General features: G+C 33.5%; 1 protein-coding gene across 1 annotated transcript in view; it reads right to left on the bottom strand.

Moving 5' to 3' along the window:
- The window catches only part of LOC124356003, a 210,295-nt gene that overhangs the window by 42,855 nt on the left and 150,869 nt on the right, over positions 1-16,571 (bottom strand). The window contains exons 5-7 of the mRNA XM_046807148.1: positions 16,248-16,309; positions 15,205-15,313; positions 13,497-13,745 (exon numbers count right to left, since the gene is read on the bottom strand). Of these exons, the coding sequence (XP_046663104.1) occupies positions 13,497-13,745; positions 15,205-15,313; positions 16,248-16,309 (420 nt within the window). The remainder of the gene's footprint in view (positions 1-13,496; positions 13,746-15,204; positions 15,314-16,247; positions 16,310-16,571) is intronic.

The raw sequence follows: 16,571 nt of genomic DNA on the forward strand, positions 1-16,571 counted from the left end.
AGCACTCGGCAAAAGACTGCTTGCTGATTCTAGCTCCGGCTTCACCAGATGGCTGATGGGGCTGGGCAGGGATCGGGTTAAGCAAGTGATTGCCTTGATCACTGGACACGGCCACTTCAGGAAACACCTAAACACTCTAGGTTTACGACATGAGGACTTGGAGTGCAGACTCTGCAATAAGTCTGAAGAGACTGCAAAACACATAATACTGGACTGTGAGAGACTGGGAGCAAGGAGAAGGGCTCTTTTCGGTGATAAACAACCAGGCGACGAACCAGATGCTAGTATCGGGGAAAAGCTTCTTAGCCTAATTAAGGGCACAAAGATAGGCTTACCCCTCTAACATCAAAGGGGCACACAATAAGCTCAGGTTGACGTGTGAGGATCTGTGAATCCACCCCAATACCCCAAAGCAAAAAAAAAAAAAATACGTAAGAGAACACTTTTCATGAATTTTTGCATTGACTATCGAATTTACTGTTTTAAATAGCACACTAAATATGTGCTAAATATCTAAATATTGTTTTGGACCAACTTGATCAACTTAGTTTGAGTAATGTTGCTCTTTGTGAGAGAATGGACGCACTCTTCCAGCAATATGTTAGAGTGAAAGAAGACTTGGCCGCTATTAGAGCCAAATATGATAACTTGGTTTCTTTAGGTAATACAAGCGAATGCTTAGCAGTATCGGAAATGACAGGGCCTAAGGATCGTCAGTCAAGTTATGAAGATAGGCCTAGTTGTGCTAAGTCTAACCTAAGTGATAACGGACAAGAATATCCTAAGAAGAACGTGATGGAACAACAGGATGGTAATAATCATGTTAAATCATCTTTATCGTACTCCAGGGTGGTAAGGAATAGTTCGTTGCAACTAAAAGCCAATGTAGCGGACAATACCAGGGCTAACAAAGAAAACGAAAACCCTACCCCACATGGAGACAAAAGTGATGAAACCATCAATGATGGTTTTGTGACCCACCAAGGAAGAAGAAGTAGGCCTAAGACTCGTCAGGTGAAATCTTTATCTTATGGGAAAGAACCTAATAATTACAAGCCAATTGTAGGGACCAAATGCAATGGTGAAACTAAGCTAAAAGTGGCTTCTAAAAGATCTTGGGTTTTTGTATCCCGATTAGATGCACTAACTACCAAAGAAGATATGGAGGTGTTCCTAACCCAATCTAAAGTAGATGATTTTATTTGTATTGAACTCAAACCCAAATACGATGGGTACAAGTCCTATAAGATTGGTGTTAGTGAGAATCTTGAACATGTTTTACTAAGCCCGGACTTCTGGGACGAAGGAATTCTTGTAAGTAAGTTTGTTACATCTCAGAGAAAACGTCCTGTAGATTTTTTAGGTGTACAACGGGGTTAGACAGGCCTAACATTAAATCGTCACCATCTGACCCCTATAAACGTAATGGATGTGCCTCCGAAAATCCGAAAATGACTGTTAAATCTAGTATTTTGTATCTAAATGCTCAATCATTAAATGACAAAGTAGAAATGCTCGATGTTAACTTGTCTGACTCTCGCTTTATAGCTTTATGTGTCAGTGAACATTGGTGTTTAGAAGATACTCGTGATTTGGTTACTATTCAGAACTTTACACAAGCTAGTATGTTCTGTCGAAGGCAGCATATTAGAGGTGGCTCGGGCATACTAGTTAGAAATGGTATTAATTTTACTGAAATTGACACTAGTGACTACTGTAGTGAAATGAACATTGAAATGTCTGCCATAATTATTGTAGACCTTAAGCTGGTGTTGATCTCCATATACAGACCTCCCTCAGGGGATATAAAAATTTTTATGGAGCTGTTTGAGAAGTTTTTCGTCTATCTGATCAATCTTAATTGCCCAATAATTATGTGCGGTGACTGGAACATCGAGGTGAGGGACAGTGGGCCTATAGTTTTTGCATTGAGAGACTTATTGAGATCAGTTGATTGCAGATGGCTGGTTAATGTACCGACAAGGGCTGATGCCTGCATAGATAATGTGGTGTCTAACCTTAACGACCATTCTATCCAAGCCGAAGTGCTTGATGAATGCTTATCTGACCATAACACTATTGAAGTTACTATTTATCTGGATGATGTGGTTAAAGGGAACCTCGGTGAGAAAATTGTAGGTAGAAGCCTATCACCTACTAATGTCGAGTCTCTGATTGCATCTCTGTCTGATGTAGACTGGCCTAATTTACTGTTTTCCGATTCTCGGCCTAATGTCACAATGTTTGATATATTTCTGGAAAGATTTCTAGGTTTTTTAAATATCTGTTGTCCTGTTAAACATAAGCAGATACGAGTATCAAAATCTGCTAAGAAATGTAGGCCGAAGTGGTTCTCAGATGAATTGAACGAACTTAAAAACCTTGTTATGGCATATAACACCATGTTTAAGGATACAAAGTCAGAGGCAGCCAGAAGAGCTTATGTTTTTATGCGGAACAACTACAAAAGTGAGCTGAAAAAGGCAAAGCTTAAAGCTAATGAAGATTTTATAAACACCTCCTCCAACAAATGCAAAGCGGCCTGGTCCATCATAGCGGCTCAAAGAGGTGCGACTACCCGAGATGCCCCCAGCTTATCTCCGGAAGTATTTTCGGCCCATTTCGTCAACTGTATTGATGAGGTGAGAGAGGTCATCACTCCAAGCCAGATATCTGCGGGTGATCTTCTTGCCAAGGCTCCTGGTGCTGCAACTCAATTCAAGTGGTCTCCTGTGTCATGTGAGGAGGTGCTGTGTGTGGTGAAAAAAAATGAAAGCATCCAAAAGTAAAGATGCGTATGGTGTATCTAGTGAGCTCTTAAAGAAAATTATTTTTTCAATTGTGCTACCTATTACAATTTGTATAAACCAATGTTTGTTTACTGGTATATTTCCTAAGTGTTTTAAAAACGGCCAAGGTTGTGCCTATTTACAAGAAGGGTCCCAGGGACCAACCTGGTTCATTTAGGCCCATCTCTTTGTTACCCATTTTTTCAAAACTCCTTGAAATTGTCATGAAAAACCAAGTGAGTAATTTTTTCAAATGTAACAATATTCTTTCAAATTGTCAGTTTGGCTTTCGAGCAGGTAGAAACACCGTGAATGCAGTTGAAGTCCTGGTGAAAGCTGTAATAAATAGTTTTGAAGCCAAGGCCTCCACCGTGGCTACTCTTTTTGATCTAACCAAGGCTTTTGACTGCGTTCCTAGGGACCTACTGCTCTCTAAATTGTCTCACTATGGTATAATTGGTACTGAATTGGCATTATTTGAGTCATACCTAACGGGACGTGAACAAAGGGTAAGTGTTGGAGGTTCTCTCTCTACTTCGCGTTGTGTTGAGTATGGGGTACCACAGGGATCGGTCCTGGGTCCCTTGCTGTTCTTAGTTGTAATGAATGATCTCCCTCCCAATGTTCAAGCTAACGTGATAATGTTTGCAGATGATACCACTTTTTTTAGTTCTAACTCTAATATAAATAGCTTAGCCACTTTTATGGATGAAAATGTTGTGTATGCTAAAAACTGGTTTAATGCCAATCAACTTGTTTTAAATGATCTCAAAACACAAAATATTTGCTTTACACTGAAAAACATGAGTTCCCCCAGTACTTTCTCTGATAGTGTTAAGCTATTGGGCATCTATCTAGATAATAAGCTATCATGGGTAGATCATATTAACTATGTATGTGGAAGGCTTAGTAGAGTGGTTTTTTTGTTGAGGCAACTAAAGAAAAATGTTCCTAAGCAATATCTAAGGAGTGCTTATTTTGCCTTTTTCAACAGTATTTTACTGTATGGGCTCCAACTTTGGGGTAATGGTTCAGAAATACATAGAGTTCTGTTAATCCAAAAGAAAGCTGTACGAGTGCTCACTGACTCAGACCAAAGAACTAGTTGTAAGCCGTTATTCATTAGAGAGTCTATACCCACTGTTGTTTGTTTATATATTTATTTACTTGTTGTCAATGTGAAATCTAATCTAGGTGATTATGTTATAAGAGGTAGACTTCATTCCTACAATATTAGAAATAGTTATAAAATAAATAAAGATTTTGCTAGACTTAGTAAAACACAGTCAAATGCCAATGCAATGTCAATTACACTTTTTAATAAATTAGGCCATAAAGACCATACAGTTGATATAAAGAGTTTCAAGAGAAAGCTGATGGACTGGTTAGTAAACCACCCTTTTTATTCTTTAAATGAGTTCATGGACTGTGATATTGCTGACTCTATATTTTGACTTGTTATTGTTGTTTCTTTTATTGTTATTGTTCTGACTTGCTGTTAATCACATGGCTGTTATTATTATTTTTGAATTTATTTTGTCTTTTTTTGTTACTGTTTATATTCATTTTAGAATTGTTAAGTTTTGCTTTTTGACGCACCTTGCTGGTTTGATGACGTAAGCTCTTGCTTTATTGTTGTGTGACAAGGCTGTTGCTATATATTTGTTATTTTTGCTATTTTTAACTTGTTTTTATTGTTGTTGTTGTTAAAATATTTTTAAACTGTTAAGTTTGTCAATTTCCAGTGCCTTGGCAAACCGTATTTTTTTTTTAGTTTTAAGTAAATTAAACAACTGACGATGTCTATTGCTACTATGGCCGAATGGCAAATAAATAATCTTATTCTTATTCTTAAGAGTAACTGATATTTTACCAGGACAGCAAGACAGACATGTTTGATCAGTTACATGTACTGCATCTCTGTTTCATTAGGTTAGTTAATGTAGTTCAGAAAACAATATCTGACACGATGGAACTCGCTGATTACCATGCAAACTGCGGTCGCTCAGAGTTGACAAGAGTAACTGATATTTTACCAGGACAGCAAGACAGACGTGTTTGATCAGTTACATGTACTGCATCTCTGTTTCATTAGGTTAGTTAATGTAGTTCAGAAAACAATATCTGACACGATGGAACTCGCTGATTACCATGCAAACTGCGGTCGCTCAGAGTTGACAAGAGTAACTGATATTTTACCAGGACAGCAAGACAGACATGTTTGATCAGTTACATGTACTGCATCTCTTTTTGATTAGGTTAGTTAGTGTAGTTCAGAAAACAATATCTGAAACGATAGAACTCGCTGATTACCATGCAAACTGCGGTCGCTCAGAGTTGACACGAGATACTCGTAACTGTGACGCTTGTGTGCGGCAAACTTCGCCAGTTCAAGTTGAAAATTGTTCGCTAATTGAACTTATCCTACTGTTTAATTTCTTCCTTAACTGTGTTACAACTGGGTTGTTGCTCGCTAACTGGTTACATTAAAAACTAACTTGCCCTTGTTAATCTACTGTTGTCTGTTGCTCCGCCTTTATATTTAACGCTCGGTAGAAAAAATTTGAGCCAGAAATCTGTTAATCTCCCTAGACCTGCCGAATATGCATAATATTTAATAGACACATCCTATTTTTTAATAATTTAAATAAACAACAGTACAAAGAAAATGCTTTTATAAAAGCAATTCTAATTATCATACGTATTACAATGGTTATGTTCTGTTAGAATTAATTTAATTGCTTGAGATAATTAACATCACTTAAAAGTTCTATTATTTAGAATAAATTTACCGTGCCATCTATCTAATAGTTTGAAATTTAAAGCACTGTCAGAGTGATTTTTCGAAACTTTGGATATTTATTTACTGTTACTTTATTGATATATCAAAACGTTAATTTATTTCCAGGATGACATATTAATCATTAACAGGAAATAACAATTATAGTAACAGTATTTTGCATGAGTTCCACACTGATTTAATCACTGTGTACAATATCAGCAGCTTAGCGGGTGCAACGAATATCGCAAGATAACCATATCAAGCCACTTCGAGCGTGGCTGCTGCTTGGAAGGATGAGCGATACTATCCTTGCAAGCAGCCCGCCTGCCCGGCCGTTTGTAGTGGTTGGGAAGTCCGTTGGTCCTCCGGTTAAGGTAGAGAGGGCTTCTCAGCTCTAACTTCACCTGGTAAAGAAAGAAATGTTTACTTTATTTTACTTTTATATCATCCGAAACAAAATAAACAATCGCCGGTAAATTATTTTAACTATTATCAGCACATTATTTTATTAAAATACATTGATAGCGTATTATTTTATGTACTCTTGTATATATTCCCTTCCGATAAAGATAACAATAGTTTTATTCTATCCTGTAGAGTGTCCTGAAGATAAAATCATTTCGAACTTTGTCCCAGTTTTGATGTGTCAAGAACACCGAGGAGTTGTAAAACTCCCATTCTTGACTTGGCAGGACGATGTGGTTTATTACTTTGCACACAGTCGACTCCGTTATGTAAATCACAGAGAATGAGATAATTGCTAGCAATACCGAGAATCAGCTCCTCTCCCGTACTTCCCCGACTGCGATCACGACCGTTATATAGCTGTAGGCTACACTGTACTGGTCTCAAAACAACAACGGTCTTACACCATTTGAGAGGAGAATGTATGAGAGAACGTGTCTCATCTTTTATGTGCTTTTTTTTGTGGTCTCTGCCGTTCCTGTACATCAGCAGGCTTTAGTATCTGGTATGTTTTTACTATTTTCTCGATTAAATATGTAGGCTATAGTTGTTACTTTAATTCTCTATAAGACGTGGAATTATATATTATAATTGATATCTAAGTTAAATCTGATATTTATTGATCAATTGGTTTTCATAAATTATTGTAATATTGTAATAATTAATAAAATATACAGTAAAAGAAAGACATTTATTCTAAATTACATAGAGTGGTTGTATATTTTTACATCTATTAATGTGATGTTCTAGGTTTGTGTACAATAGTTGTTCAAATTAATAATCTTTTTATAATTAAAAACACAATTCCAAATAATATTTTAGTTTTTATTGGGGTGATACATACAACTAATATTAAACAGAATTGCATAACACATAGCTGATACAAATATAGTCATTGCGTTGAATTTACAATGTATGAATGTAGTTATATTACATGTTACTACTACTACACTAAGTGTCGTTACAATACTAGCTATTACCCAACTTGGTTATATTATCTGCAATATGACAGAGGGGTCAGGCACCTTTACAAAAGCTTTTTGATTTTATTGACGTAATCAGAGAAAACAGTTATCGTTTAGTTATGTCCACCTGTGCCACATTATATTCACAAATTGTATACGGCGAAATTGTTTAGTAAGTCGCTTTTTGAGTTGATAAACCGCAAAACTTATGTGGACAGTAATAATTTTTATCATAATGCTTAAACGTACATATCACATTTTATCCTGAATTAATATAAAATGGTATTTCATAAGCTTTGATATCACAGAAAGTGGAATAGCAGGCAATCAAAGAACTGTGACATTCGTTTTCTGACAAAATATGTTTTCTCAACTATTTAACCACTACGCATTTAATATTCCAGGAGTCAAGTCTGTGAAAGCGTAATTTCATACGCTGCATGCACTGAGCGGAAGGTGAGCTGGAGCAGAATTCAACATTAGTATTGAGTCAACCCTTTCGACTATAGCTACGCTATGTACTCGTATATATAACAAAGTCATTTCTAGGAATGCAAAAATGTAATACAAAGGCTGTGACGCTAGATCCTATTTCATGAATAGTTTGTTTTAACAATGCATTTATACTATAGCAAATGATCTGACGGTTTCATGATCTAAGGATAATTTGAATTAACTCTAAGCCTTAAGTAATTTATAATTTGATGTTTTACTGTATTTTATAGGCTTTCACAGATTTTTGGAAAACCAAATTAGTCAAGAAAATGATTATTACTAATAAAGTACCTGGATCTATTGTGACAATACCTAGACGAAATATAACACAGTAACATCTCCTAACAATGATCAGTGTTGTAGTGGTTGTGCTGCCCCTTGGTGATGTACTAAGGTAGTAAATGAGCCAGTAGATTGTGCTCTGTTGGCGTGTAATTATCATAGTAACACACTGTTTGTTCTAGAACTTCATAGACGAGAGAGGAGAAGCCCTTGTACTAACGTCCCCAGGACTGCCGTCAATATCTACAATGTCTCTTCGCAGTTAGACGTTGGCTGTGCGGCCCATTGCCACTACCAGGGACGTGGATACACCAGTGGTCATTGTGTCAATGGCATTTGTCATTGTATAACATAACATGATTTTTATATAAAATCCCTTATATATAGAACACCCTGTTGAGCAATTCATAAGTTTAATTTTGGCAAATATTTCAAATCCTGATCTGCCAGACAGTCTTCCTAATTCCAAAAACATATCTCATGCTGAACGAAAAGCAATTAGGTCACTTCAAAATAATGATCAAATTATGATTTTGCCTTCGGACAAAGGCAATTCTATTGTAATTTTAAACAAGGTTGATTATATAAAAGAGGCAGAAAGACAGCTAAGTGATAGTTCTACGTACAAACAAATTGATAAAGAACTAACACATCAGCATTTAACCAAGAAATCCGTGAATACCCTTACTCAAGAGGCTGCTAATGAGGATCTTTCAGATGATATGCTAAATCTTCTTGTCCCAAAAGCACCGAAAACACCAATTTTCTACCATTTACCAAAAATACATAAACCATCGAGACCACCTCCTGGCAGACCTATCGTGGCAAGCATCGGTTCTCCTACAGAGCGAATCTCAGCATTCGTAGATGACAACCTGTAACCCCTGGTGAGAAATCTTCCATCCTACATCAAAGACACCGGACACTTTTAATCAAGACTCAAGGATGTTCACCAGCCACTTCCTGATGAGACGATTCTTGTAACGATAGATGTAGAATCGCTTTACACTAACATTCCACATCAAGGTGGTCTGGAAGCCGCCACACATTTTCTTGAAAGAAGGCCAAATAATACTAAACCTTCAACAAACTTTCTAACCTCACTCATTCATTTAATTTTAACAATGAATAATTTCAAAATTATGGATCAGAACTATCTCCAAATTAAAGGAACGGCGATGGGTACTCGAATGGCCCCATCATACGCCAACCTTTTTATGGGATTTGTAGAAAAAATTTTCTCTTAAAACTCAAAATTTCCTTGCTTTATTGTGGCTAAGATTTATAGATGACATTTTTTGTAGTCTGGAATCATGGGTTGTTAGAGAAAACTCCATCATTTCCTTGATAGTTTAAATACATTTTTCATGTCTTAACTTTAATTGGAACATTAATCACAAAAAAAGTTTTTCTAGATAATCATATTTTAAAAACCAAAATACATGTTAAGGGTACTAATAAAATGAATTACTTACATTACAGTAGCTGCCATCCAAATCATGTAAAAAAGTCCATTCCAAAAAAGTCTTTCCCTTAGAGCCAAATCCTTATGTACAAACGCTTCAGATTTCAAAATTTACAAAAGAAAACTTACTAAAGCTCTTTCTAACAGGGGATACCCTAAAAAAACTTTTGAACCGGCAGCTCAGACAACCGAAAAAGGCTACAAATATTCCAAATCATTTCCAAAATGATCCTAAATTTATCACAAAATTTTTATCCTGGTTTGCACAAATTCAATAGAGTTATGAAAATTGGCTATGAAATTTTAAAAAACTCGCCCTTAACTGAGAAAATTATTGTCCAGGCCACCTAGAATAGTATTTAAGAGACCTAAAAAATTTGAAGAATATGCTTGTAAGGCCTCAAAATTCATGTTGGAAAAAATTATGAAAATTTATCTTTTGGCTGTGAACCTTGTAATAAACCACGTTATGGTATTTGCAAAATTATGGATAAGACCGATCAATTCCAAAGTAGTGTCACTAAAAAAACTTATCCCATAGCTGGTAAATTGGACTGTACCTCCAACAATTCAATTTACCAGCTAACCTGTAGGTTTTGTCCCAAGGAATTTGGGCAAACCTCAAATTCTTTCCGGGTAAGAATGACCGGTCACCGTTTTTCTATCAATCATAAAGACGACAAAAAACCAGTAGCCTTACACGCTATTCACCATAGCAAAATGCTTTGAGGATTGTTACAAACTCAAAGCTGTAAGCAAAATTACTCCTTGTGAAAACAGCTCTAGAAATGATTTAAATTTAAGGGAATAATGAATTGGCCACACCAACTTATATTAAAATCAAAACAACCATATGGACTAAAACCTTCGCTAAATTATTGTTTTCCACTTGAATAATTATATTGTGATACAAATTTACCTAAATTCAAAATTATATTATATTATGTTAAAATTAACAACTAATCAAAACTTTTTTACATGTCAAATTGTATTTACATTTAGAATGTTTTTATTATCAGGTGTTTCTTCTTATGTTTGTTTATTTTATTCTGTGTCTATTAAGTGTACTTGAAAAAGTTGTTTAATTACAACGAAATATTGTACAAAATTAATTGTAGTTTCCTTTTGAACTGCTTTAAGAGACTATATATATATATATACTAATATATATATATATTATATATATATATATATATATATATATATATATATATATGTATATATATATTTAAGAAAAACATTCAATAAAACGTATTTTTTACGAGTATAAATCAAATTATTAATTTACCTGCTTGAAAAAGGGACGGTTTTAAATACGACCTCTTTTTAGTCATTTTATTATTAGAAGAGAATAACCTTCCAACAGATAAGTCAGGATCAATGTGTGGATAGTAATAGTAATTAATTTTGTAAGTCTTATATTATAGACCGTGGTGAACGATCCGGACAAACATATAGCACATACAGGGTTTTACATGACCACGACTTACCGGACTGATACAAAGAACATATCCTTATTTTTTCAAGATGCCTATGGCTTTAATATATGTTTTATAACGCAGATATACAGGATTTAATGCTGACATTTTGTTAGTAAGCATATATTTACATAAGTTAATTTACTGTTTATTTCAGTATTTAAGTTGAAGCTCCTTTAGAAGCATTTGAAACAAAACTCGGATTCCACCCAATCAGAGCACGGTGCGGTTGTTCAGGTTAGGCGATGTTCACTTTATGATAGCTATCAATATCAGAAAACGGATCAAGTCAGTCTAGGTCAATATTACTGGCCCGCACACAATCTGTCCGTTCTTATCTCCAATTTCATCTTGTAATATTATTACCTCTCTCAAGTATTCTAGATTAGGCCCTCTAAAATGTTTAATACTTAACTGCTCTATACTATCTTAAAGGATGCTTTTCTTTCGCTGCCATCATTGAGGTGCACTAGTTTGTTTTCGCTTGTACAGCCAGAAAAACTCGATGGCACAAGATAAAAATATCTCTCGAGATTGTAAAGAACAGTAAACTCTGAAAACTCCTCTAGAAGATCTAATCACAAGTATAGGCGTATCTAGCATGACCTAATGGGGGGTGAGTGTTCTTACAAACATCAAGCAGTAGGGGAATCTTCCGCACTTCCCGGTCAAGCTGGGTTCTGGAGCACTCCCTTAGAGCAAGTTTAAAAGCTTTATATATTAATAAATTGCTAGATTGAGACATTTCTGAGAGAATATGTTTTATTTCATGTTCTATAAAAACAACTATAATCTAACTGAGCGCTTTATATTTGTGAAATCGCCCGATACAATCTGTTTAAATTTTAAGATATCCCCTGTTTCATGAAGAACATATAATTTTTAGTACAGTAGCCAAATAAGCTAATAGGCGTAATTTAAAATGTTAAAAAATTGGTATCATATCTTTGGTTTATGGAAAGAGTGTTTACAGTAATATAGAATTACTGGTAGTGTGTCCATTGAACCACGTCTCTGGCAAGACAATGATAAATTTATAATGCATAGTTTCATGAATAGTGCAATCTCTTGTATGCATAAATTATTAACATAATTATATTATCCACCTAACGGTAACTGCTGCTATTAATGTAGATTTAGCTACTAATATGGTGTCATAATCAATATTCAATTATCGCAGGCGCTTTTATTGTAATTGTCATACTTTAAATGACTCGTTAATTTTAAATTTATATAAAGACTTGCGGAGTATGTTGATAATGGTTAATTCAAAATGATTTATCACCCGAAATAAATGTTTTGAAATATGTATTGTTTATAAATGCTTTAAAATAATAACATTACATTATATATATATATATATATATATATATATATATATATATATATATATATATTATTTCCTGATTCTTTTATTTTTAAAGTCTTACAAATCCTCGTAAACTGTGTATTTTGTAAATAAATATAAATCGCTCCTACGTGTCCATGACATGTACGCCATTTTGGTAAATAGGCATAGAAGGCTAATTTAAGTGTTCATTTTCAGTGTTATTAGAATTGTAGCGTTCTCTCGCAACTAGTTATTTATTAATTAACAGGTCAATCGGAAAAAATACATCAGCTGTGATAACAGTAAAAATAAAAGTAAAGTAATGCCTTATTTTACCAAGCAAAGTTAGGGCTAAGATGCACTGTCTAACAATTAATCTGGTGACCACGGTTTAAATATGACTTCAGAACCACCAGCAAAGGCCAGTCTGGCAGAATGCTTTGCAAGGACAGGATCGCTCAGCGGTCACCCATCCAAGCAGTAGCCACGCTCGGCGTTCCTTAATTTCGTTATTTCGCGATGACCGCCGTACCCACTGTAATATACCATTTTGCAACAATGGTAACGGTAGATGTACCGGAGATACAATATTTGCGATAGTAAGCTTACCCGTGCTGCTGTATTTTAATATTATAATTATTGTTATAAAAGATCAGTTTAATCATAATTTTGAATGATACCCTTATTGATTATTAGCTTTTATCTACAGCATGGAACGTTTTGACTTTAGCCGCAGTTCCAAATTATAGCTATATTCTCCGCGTTTACTGCATCGCAGTAACATTACTGTTATATTTTGTTACACTAAGTCAAAAATACTAATTATGCTGTGATTTAAATATAGTTAGAATAGACCTGATAACATGTAGATTTTTACGTTTTCACCGCATTAGTGTGAAATTTTAAAAGTTTTTGATATTTTGATAGTCAAAAGTCATATTTATTTCTGTAATGTGAATATTATTGAAATAAATAAGGTATCTTACCTAAATTAATTCGTAAAAATTCTCTGGCCTTAGTCAGTTATTAATAATAAAATATGTATCAATAATCTCAACTATTAGCCCCCATGAAACTTAATCCCTGGACTTTTTAAACTATGACAATTCTTCAGGAAACATTATGTGGCATTATTTGTCCTGTATTAAAATAATATACTGACATGATCGACTCGCTATACGTTCCTGTATTTAAAAACGACATATTTAATTAATCATGGCATCCTTTGTATACAGCATAAAGATTTAAGTACTTTAAACATGAAACATGAGTTATGCTTTAAAGATTTTTTTAGGGTTATGTTATATTTTCATAAAACCTTGCCAGTAAATATTTTTACTCGACAGTTAAGCTCCATCTTGTAAATAAACCTATTACCAAGAGCTAACAAGGACATTTATGAATGCAAAACTTTTGAAGTCAACTGTTTTTATTACTTAACTCACAAACAAAATGCATCTTGTCGGAACACTTGCCGATCCACCACTTAAATACGTCAATGACTGCCAGACAGCGGTATTCGCCGAACACATCCGGCTCGTCTGTGTCCCAGTTGGAGTAACACACTCTTGCTCCGGTCGACTTCCAGTAGATGTCATGTGTGCTGCGGCGGCTGCAGAGTTGTCTATGGCTATCTTTGTCCTTGCCCTTGTGTTTATGAGCTCGCCCTGATGTCCATACGAATTCCCCGGGAACTGAAAATATTTTTGTATATTATACATAATAGTAGTTTTATGTTAAATATATTGCAATACAAATTAGGAATATTTGAAGGTAACAAAGTTTAAATTTGACTGTAGATATCTAATATTAAATTCAACTGTATACTGACTTGTAAGAGCAGTTTTAAAATACCTAAGGATCTATGGCTTATTAGTAAGTCTTTTGGATTTTCGTTACAGCCTAAGTAATTAATTCAGCTATTATATAGCAGGTGAATCAGATATGGTTGCTCTAAGCATATTAGGAGAAGTGTCAGAGCTGTAAAAATCATAATGCAAACCACCTAAAAAACTTACAGAGAGATTACATAAGATTAAATCATCTAATTTAAGGAAAAATCATGTTATAAGAGAATAGGTCTTAAATACCAATCTGAAATTTTCGGGATTAACCCATGACATATAGTAGAATATTTGAATAAAAAATAAGGTAAAGTTTGTTATCTAAAATTATTTTTTCAAAATTAGGGACTAAAACACAAAATATAGAGTTTAACGTAAAATAAATGCCTTTAAATTTTAAATAATTAAACAGTGAAACTATGAAAGTCTTAATCTATAGCAAACATCTAAATTAAGTGCCGTAAAAGCACATTGATGACAGTTTAACAATAAATAAATAGATATAACTATAATATTACGTAACAAAACCCGAACATAACTGAAAGAAAGCAGCAACGCAATTTGAATTATAAAATAAACTAACCTAAAATAACTAAAAAACCACCAAGACATCGGAACATCTGTCCATCAGGCCACATGATTACCTGACCACCATAAATCATAAAGATCTGCACACCTAAACATCTCTGTCATTTAACCTGCATTATGAAAGATATGGTAAAGATATGTAACTAACATAACATAAAATACTTTAAATTAATCTATCCTACCGGAAAACTCACAAACGTTCTTACTACTTAACCACATGTCTAATAAATAAGAAAACTAACCTAAACTAACTTATCTTGACCTAACGTAAGCTAAACCAACCTAACCTACCTAAATATTACCTAAACTAAAGTAACGAAACAGAAACAAACCTAACCTAATATAAGCTAACCGAACCTACCATACGTAACCTAACATTCTCCCACATATTCTTATGATTTAAAAAAAATTACAACTATATTTACCTATTTTTATTATTGTATATTAAATGCGTCATATGTTACTTAAATTCAGTAAATTTATATGTTTATTTTTTTTAAGCTAAATATTTTATTACGTTACAAATATGTTTTGACTATTAAACACGTGAAAAACTAAATTGAAACATTATTTCAATTATTAAATAAACTGCCTTTTATTGTACATATATGTCTCGTATATTTATCAGTCGTTGGGTGTTTATTTGTTATTCCTTACTTATTACTAAAGAAAAAGGAATTTCTGTGGTTATATGTTTTTTTATTATGAACCTTTAAATCACCTTTTTGATCCATGACTTTTTCCAAAAGTGTTTGTTCCTGCTTACTGTTGATAGCAGCAAGTTTCATGCCCAGTGACTTGCAGGCTCTGATAGCATCGGCCCAGCTGGCCTGTACGAAAAAATATATTTATTTTGAATATATTTACCACAGAACAGCATTATACAACTGAACAGTTGAAAATGTGATTTATTACTACAATTTCTATTTAAAAATTTCCTTGTATATCAAAGTTAAAACTATGTATTTAGGAATGTAACAAAAGAATAAATTTTGAAAAATACCAAATTTAATTAATTAGGTATTATTCAATTTCATTCACGAAACTTGTTAACAGATGAAACTGATGCATATTTTTCAAAAATGTCTTTACGATTATGGGTTTTACACACTAACTGTTGAAAAATCATATTTAAGTTCTGGTATAACATTATATGAGGCATTTAATTCGATATTTGCCAATGCAGTGTATAGCTCAACAGTTTTTCAAAATAATTACAAAAAGGGTTTTTAGTCCCAATCCCAGTTTTTTGTTTTGGTTTTGTTCCTATTATGTCGTATTCTTCGAAATAATAATGTGTTGTCTTTTACAGCCTGAACGCATTATGCGTTTTTTATCCAATACTATTTAGAGAAACGTAGAAATAATGAAGATAAAGAACAAACCAGTTATTTACATTGTTAACAAAATATGAAATTGAATTTTTGATTGATTATATTTCATAGCAACAGAATGTTCATAGGCATTAATCGTCATCACCCTACCTAACATACCATTTGGCTCATTTTTGTTACGATATTTCAAAAAACGTTTTAAAAGTTTCCAATTTCGAAACCATATCATAGTATTTAAAAATGAACATATGTAAAAATAAAATTTCTTACTTTAGGCTTTTTTGAAAATTAGAGTGAATACATTTCAACATGTAGTTTTAATAATTTAACAAACAATATTATATTAAACACACTTATTGTGTTATCTTAACTACATCCGTACGGAATAAATTAGCCTATAAATTATAAATAAAAGTTGAATTATTATTACCTGTAGTGAAGAGTTGATATGGAACTGTTTGTCTTCCAACTGCGATGTCATCAGGTTTATATCTAGAAAGACGGTACAATTTCATCTCAAAGACCAATTTTTAAACTTTACAAATAAATATAAACAGTTTTCAATTAAATTATTACTATATTATATAATTAATATCCCAATTTAAACGTACGAAAGGTATTATTTTTAATATTTATATATTTAAATTTAATCAGTGTAACAAGTAAACTGTAAAGTAATATCCAGTTGCCCTTGTAATTGTAAGTCCATAGATGAATATACAGACCAAACACCGCACACTCAACTCTCTTACCG

Source organism: Homalodisca vitripennis, chromosome 2 (genome assembly GCF_021130785.1).
Source record: "Homalodisca vitripennis isolate AUS2020 chromosome 2, UT_GWSS_2.1, whole genome shotgun sequence".
NCBI classification, from domain to species: domain Eukaryota; kingdom Metazoa; phylum Arthropoda; class Insecta; order Hemiptera; family Cicadellidae; genus Homalodisca; species Homalodisca vitripennis.